A 7104-nucleotide genomic window follows, 5' to 3' on the forward strand; every position below is an offset into this window, starting at 1 on the left:
TCATCTGCAAGAGTGCCGCACCTATAAGGACTAAAAAAACTTGACCTAAAGTACTAACCGGAGCGGAGACACCGGGATTCCTCTCCTAGCCACCGGCCAACACATCCGAACTGATGGAGGGAGGCGGGCAATATATTTAAACACTTGCCCTTACATCTAGGCTATTTTAGTCCTTAGACGTGTGATAGATGTAGGCTGTAGAATCGTTTTTATTTAATACTAAGTTAGCAGAGTCTTGAACTCAAGACTTTTTGGCTTGGATACCATATTGAATTCATGCACAACCCAACTTATTCAAAAGTCTAAACTGATGGAGAAAGACGGGCAATATATTTCAACAGAGACGAATCCATAGACTCGTTGGCAAAATGTGAAGGGGAGAGTTTATCCTAGTCGCCAAGGGATACGGGCGGGAAAGGGTCCTTCATTTTGCATCATGCATGTTCTGATGCGCCTCCCCGTCCAATTTTCACCGGAACACGGGCTGCTCTAGTGGAGCGTTGAATAGCATGCTGACTTCATTTTTATCTCATCGAGGATGGGCCTAAAGCGTGAACTCCATTTTGTTTATGTATGAGAAAAATATACTAGCAATTTGTATGGACAGAGTCTCACATGCAATGTCTTTACCGAGTCCAAATGCACCACTTCTTTTCCACAGAAAAATAAACCCGCTGTCGTATTGGCTTCTTCCCGGGAATTAAAATTTTGGAACCCAACCAAAACATTAGCCAATCTATGTTGCCCTCCCGCAAGCTATATGGCTCCAAACCAAGCATAGGCCTATGGTTTTGCCAAAATGTTGGCAGATCCAAAGGCTACAACCCAAACAACCAAAGCAAAAATGAAATGTGATGTCAATCCTTACCAACCCAAACATACCATATAAGCCGTGTGATCTTTTAGCTAACGAAAATACTAACTGACGAACATTCTCTCAGTCCCTAAAAGGGGATGTCAAGCGACACATTTTCTTGCTAGTTTTAGTTGCGACGTGACGGTGACAGTTTTAGAAGGAAAATGTCTTCTTTTGAAGAAACTGTCATGCTGTTTTGAAGAAAAATGTCATACGAATCTGAAGAAATGGCCAGAAAAAAGTTTGCAAATGCATCCCTCCTGGCGAACGTTCTCTATTTTGAACAATTTCGCTGGTAGTTTAGTTGTGAAGAGATGACGATTTCTTCAGAACAACATGGCAGTTTCTTCAGAAAAACGCACTTTTTGTTCAAAATTGCCATCGTTCGAAACTGCCAGAAAAAAGTGTTCACCTGCCATCCACCTCCCAGTTGACGTTCGTCAGATAACATTACTGCAGCTAAAAAGGGGGAATGTGATGACCGTAGAAACTTCAAAGTAAAACAACGTGGGTCTTCCAGTAATAGGAGTAACAATTTAACATTTCCACAAGCTTTATAAAAGGAGCCATATAATAAAAAGGCACATACACACAGAGCACCGCATCTACAACTTCGATGGTGCTCTAGAACTCCGGCCTTGTATAAACTTCTGCATATTTGCGAATTGCTCCTTTGTCATGCCATTGTAATAGTTGACAGCTCTTTCCTGAAACCATAGCACCAATGCTAACATTAGAGGTGTGTCTTCACTGAGTATTGAAAGTTGGAAACAATAATAAGAGCAATTTCCGTTTCTTTCAGCTAGAATGCTTGCCCCTATCAAATTAAGACTTTATACGTTTCTAAGAACACTATTTCTAATGTACAATGAACATACTGTGGATGCTAACATATGATCTGCCGAGTTCTTCATGACCATATATTGGTTAAAAGTTTGCACAAAAGAAAGCTGGGATTGCTAAAGAGATCCTTGAAGCATTTACAGCTCGAACTGGATTGGTATCAATTTCCAAAAATTCATCTTAGTGCCCATATGACAAATGAAGAGAGCGTTTCTGTCTCCCGAATGACCCATGGCCTCCTTTCCTCAAACTTATCTAAGATGACCCCTACCAGGCAAAACACTTCCCAAGAATGCATATCTCCCTACCCTTGATGATTTTTCTTTTTCTTTTGCGGAAGTACCCTTGATGCTATTTTGTATTGACCAAAGACTTCTAGTGTCCTTTGTGAATCATATCATTATTATGGGAGGTAGGTAACCTTAAAGTCTGTTATCTGTTCAAAAGATGTATTACAATGGTTTCTGGAGAAGATTGATAAAATATCATTCTACTGCAAGAACGGCAACAAGGGTGCAATAGCTGAATACATAGATAGCAACAAATAAATTTCATTTTCTTTTTCCTGTTTCAAATCCCAACAAGGGCTACGAAAACCAGGAACACAAATTAACTAGAATGCATGGCCGTTGATACCAAAGAGGATTTAAGACTGTAAACCAGTTTTATGGATATTCTGTCAAATTTCCAGTGTACCAAATCAATCTAGTTCTGCCTGGTTTTTCATTAACACACTGTTGCTAACATTCACAAGATCACCTCAGAGTTTCATAATTTGAGCACCATATAGAATCTACACAACAAATATTGGCTGTAAGTTAAGCCATGGATACGTAATTGTGTCACGCACTTCATAAATTCGCACCTTTTCAAGAGCTCGGGCATGTTTCATGTCCAGCTGAAGCCCATCATTTATAACTGACTTGTATAGCACCACCAAGTTGCGGTTATTCCTCGCAATGGCCTCGGCGACCTCTATGGCCTTACTCAGCACCTGACTATCTTCCACAATGTGGTTAGCAAGCCCCCACTTCTCAGCCATTTCAGCAGTGACAGGCATGCAAGCTAGTGACACTTCTCGTGCTCTGTTTGGCCCGATGAGACGAGAGAGCTTCTGTGAAAGACCCCAAGAAGGAAATATCCCAAACCTACATCAGATTTGACAAAGGCCGATTAGAAGACAACAAGCAAAGCACACAGATGAAACGGCAATGGCATGAGCAGGGTTTGTAAGTTGTAGGACAGTGCAGACACGCCCAATTTCAGGTAGTACAAACATATGTGTTGAACACTAGCAACTCCAATGTAGGAGTATAAAATTTCCCCATACTGAATTGCAGGAGTACAAAATATTTGCAGCGAACCTTGTGTTTCATTTGCTCTGCCCACACAAGAATTTCATATTGAGTTCGAGTGAGATTTTCCAGCTCAACTAGTAGTACGAAGTTTTGATTACCGTCTACTGAGAAAGAAACTGAACAGATTGACGACCAGCCAAGTTGGATTTACTTCCGTGCAGAAATGAGATGAAGAAGCGTGTGAGGAGAGCTAGCTCACTTGGCGTGGGTGTCGAGGAACTTGGCGGAGCGGCCAGCGACGAGGAGATCGCAGGCGAGTGCGATCTCGAAGCCCGCGGTGACCGCGAACCCGGCGACGGCGCCGACGATGGGCTTCCGGCAGAGCTCCATCTGGGCGACGGGGTTAGCGGCGGGGTCGTTGACGTCGCCCTTGAAGACCTCCTCCGCCGCCGTGAGGTCCACCCCTGCGCAGAAGGAGCGGCCGCGGCCCGCGAGCACCACCGCGGCCACGCCGTCGTCGGCGTCCAGCCGCCGGAACGCCGAGGCCAGGGAGATCATCATCGAGCGCGTCAGCGCGTTCAGCGCATCGGGGCGGTTGATGGTCACCACGGCGACCTTGGACCCCGGCCTCGCCGGCTCGACCAGGATGAGGTCGCCGGAGTCCGGCGAAGTGGCGCCCATCAAGCTGGGCGGATGAAATCGGGCTAGCGTCTCGATTTGGTTGAGCGATCGCAGCTTGGGACCGTGTGCTTGTGCAAGCGACCTTTTGACTTTTGAGAAATACAGTACTACTCTAAATTGCGTAGTGCTGCACCGAACTGAAGAATACTTCGATGTTTTTGTTTTCTCCGGAAAAAGGGACTGATAAGGTTGGTGACGTGTCATGTGTCAGTTACGTGCCGTGCGTATGGTTTCGCTGCTACTCCTATACAGTAGTACAAAACACAAAAACATCAACGGCTACTCTGATTCCTGTGAACTGCAATTTTTCTTTCCCTCAAAACGAAATAAAACAAAACAAAAAGAACTGCAGTTTCTGTTTGGTTGGAAACGCCGGCGTCACAGCCGAAACCGCACGTCTTCGTCAGATCACAATATGTCGCACGTGATCGATTATCCGTTGAGTTCGACAATACTGCAATCATCAACGGCTACGGCTTCGTTTTTTTTTCTTTCTTTTTATTAGTAAAAAAAACGAGACCAAGGGGCAAGCACCCCCGGCATATTTTTATAGACACACCTCGCAGATGAAGCGTGGCTAGAATGGGGTAGGCAAACTGAACAAATAGGACCAAGAACTTCCAAAGTACCTAGCTGGACACTCCGCGGGAAATCACAGAGGGAACAACAACAGCCTCTGAGATACAGTAAGTAGTATACGATTGGTTCCAAGCTAAGCATCGTCGAAGAGCAGCTGGCGCACGTTGACAGGGGAGATATCGGCCGGGTCGCCGTCGAGGATGCGGCTGGCTATGAGCACGTTGGCGGCGTCGCTGGGGTGGTAGGCGTCCCAGAACACGTACTTGGACCTGTCCGCGCAGTAGCTCGACGTGGGCCCGCAGGGCGCCAGCCCGCCGAACCGCCCGCCCACGTAGCAGCACGCCGAGTCCGCCACCTCGAACCCTACACAAATACACACAGATCAACGCAAACGCTGAGTCACATATAAACTCCTGTTTCTCCATGCTTGATGACTTGATGTCCTATATATGGGCTATGGTACCGTGCGACTTGTAGTTGGCGATGAGGTCGGAGACGATGCGGTAGACGTCGGCGTAGACGAAGCGCGAGCCGCCGAGGCCGGCGCCCAGCTCGGTCACCACGGCGCGCAGCTTGCGGTTGAAGGACTGGGCCAGCTGGTTCGGGAACTCGGTGCACGCCCCGGCCCCGGTCGTCATGATGTCCCTCAGGTACGGGATGCAGCCGATCGGCCCCACGTTCACCACCACGATCTTGCGGGCGTCCAGAAGGTACAGCCTCTACAATTATGTATGCAAACTCTAATTAATCAACACGAACCGAAGCTGTTGATGTGCATGTGAGGAGCTGTGGGATGGCACGTACGATGAGCTGCTGCCGGTACTTGGCGATCATGCCGTTGATGAAGGCCTCCGGGGGCGTCACGGCGCGCTCCGGCACGGACAGGACGGGGACGAGGTAGTTGTTGATGAAGTCGTTGGAGCCCATGGTGACCGAGAAGAGCGCGCCCCTCAGCCGGCTCACCGCTGCCACCTCCCCGCGCTGTGTCATCATGTCGCGCCGGTTCTTGGCGTAGTTGTCAATCTGCGCATCCAGGTTTATACGCCCACCCTGCCCAAATTTCACGATTTACCACTCGATAAAAAGACCTTGCGTTTTGTAGTACTCCACAAGCAGCTTATGGGAACTAAAAACTCATTTCAGACATGATTATCCTGTCGGAATCGTCGTTTGACTCGTTTCACAAAAGAGAAATTACTGCCGGAACTGAAAATTTACATCAACTAGGAGTATGAAATGTGCTGCGGTATGGATTAACTACAAGTCTCTATTACTAGATCACGCACAAGGCAAGCTATCGGAGAAGGCCTCATGCGGAAGCAATGATCGCAGCTTACGCGGGACATGTTGCTGAAAAGAGGAAACAAGAAGGATCTCGACACAAAAAGCGAGCAGTTTAGCAAGTATACTGACGAAGATGCTCCCGGTCTGGTTGAGTATGCCGCCGCCGCCGGACGCGTAGTTGACGCCTCTGAACAGGACGTCGCCGGTGGTGTTTGGGTCCATGTAGGGCGGCACAAACCCTCCCAGCCCCATCTCTTGCCCTGAGATCATGCCAATGTTTTTTCTTTAATAAATAGAGAAGAGAGGCAGCGTGACAGTAAAATTCAGATGCGAAATGTTCATCACCTAGTATGTCGACGATGGTCCGGCCGTTGGTGTACCGGCCGGTGGGCTGGTGGCCGTCGAAATCGATGCCGTTGGGGGCATAATTCGCCCGGGACAGCGTGGCGATGTAGTTATTGTTGCCGGCGTCGACGAGCGAGTCGCCGAAGACGAATGTTGCTGGCGGAACAGCGGCGCCGGCGCCGGCGAACAGCGCGCCGATGCACGCGAGTAGAGTAAAAAGGGATGCCATGCCTGATTGCAGCTCGTGTGAAGGGCTCATCGGTGAGCGAGCAATGTCACGCTAGGACTAGGAGTGGGAGAATGTCAGAAAATCCTACGGCAGTAGATCAGATCAGATCAGTCGTGAAGGCAATGTTGCAATTGAGGATGGCGAGGAAAGATAACCGTCACCCCAAGACCACCGAAACAGGTTGGCTTGCAGATTGAACTCCATGCCACTAGGCATTGGCCTCCGTCTTCAAGGGCTGGCACTTAGGGTGCGTTGGGAATGGTTGCGGCGCACGGACCCGCAAAGGCCGTGGCATGGATTGGAGCTTATGGTGGACAACGATGCTAGACAGGTCTTTGACAGTTTGATTCAGATCACGGTGGGCAAAGAAAATAAGGTACTTTTCTGGAGAGATAGATGGATCCACGGCTTCTCTGTCAGAGATATTGCGCCCACGCTGGTGGCTGGTGTGCAAACAAGGATCAGGAACTCCCGTACGGTCGCTCAGGCCTTGGAAGATGAGAAATGGGCACTCGACGTCCAACCGCAGACTTCTTTTGGGGCACTTCTACAAACTGTCCACCTGAGACACGCGGTCGCCACAGTTCAACGAGATGTGCACATGGAGGATGCCTTTGCTTGGCCGCATGACCCTTCGGGCATGTATACAGCGAGATCCACCTATGACAAACTTAATCAGGGCGCGATCAGATCACCTACTGCTGCCGCGATTTGGCGTAGCTGGGCACCACTAAAGTGCAAGATCTTTGCTTGGCTCGCCGTGCAGCACCGGCTTTGGACATCTGACAGACGGACGCGACATGGGTTGCAGGACAACACCTCGCCTTGCTACACTTGCTTGCAGGAGGAGGATACAGTTGAGCACATTGTGGTGCATTGTGTTTACGCTCGCGAGGTGTGGCACACGTGTTTCGACTCCCTACAAATCAATGTCCTTCCTCCCAATGACACGGACACACTTGTGGAGTGGTGGCTTAGGGCTCGCTCTG

General features: G+C 48.8%; 2 protein-coding genes across 2 annotated transcripts; both read right to left on the reverse strand.

Annotated features, from left to right (window-relative positions):
• Positions 1–1334: 1334 nt before the first annotated feature.
• On the reverse strand, positions 1335–3800 carry LOC123097662 (probable enoyl-CoA hydratase 1, peroxisomal). Its single transcript, XM_044519468.1, has 3 exons — positions 3257–3800; positions 2565–2847; positions 1335–1563 (listed from the first exon to the last, which is right to left on the reverse strand). Exons 1-3 carry the CDS (start codon positions 3676–3678, stop codon positions 1462–1464), a joined length of 807 nt encoding a protein of 268 aa, XP_044375403.1. The 5' UTR covers positions 3679–3800; the 3' UTR covers positions 1335–1461.
• Positions 3801–4175: 375 nt separating this feature from the next.
• LOC123099961 (GDSL esterase/lipase At4g16230) lies at positions 4176–6501 on the reverse strand. The gene is made up of 5 exons (XM_044521971.1): positions 5887–6501; positions 5671–5801; positions 5062–5307; positions 4721–4976; positions 4176–4620 (listed from the first exon to the last, which is right to left on the reverse strand). The coding sequence occupies exons 1-5, from the start codon at positions 6143–6145 to the stop codon at positions 4391–4393; spliced, it is 1122 nt and encodes a 373-aa protein (XP_044377906.1). The 5' UTR covers positions 6146–6501; the 3' UTR covers positions 4176–4390.
• Between the last annotated feature and the right edge of the window lie 603 nt (positions 6502–7104).

This window comes from Triticum aestivum, chromosome 4D (genome assembly GCF_018294505.1).
Source record: "Triticum aestivum cultivar Chinese Spring chromosome 4D, IWGSC CS RefSeq v2.1, whole genome shotgun sequence".
Classification (NCBI taxonomy): domain Eukaryota; kingdom Viridiplantae; phylum Streptophyta; class Magnoliopsida; order Poales; family Poaceae; genus Triticum; species Triticum aestivum.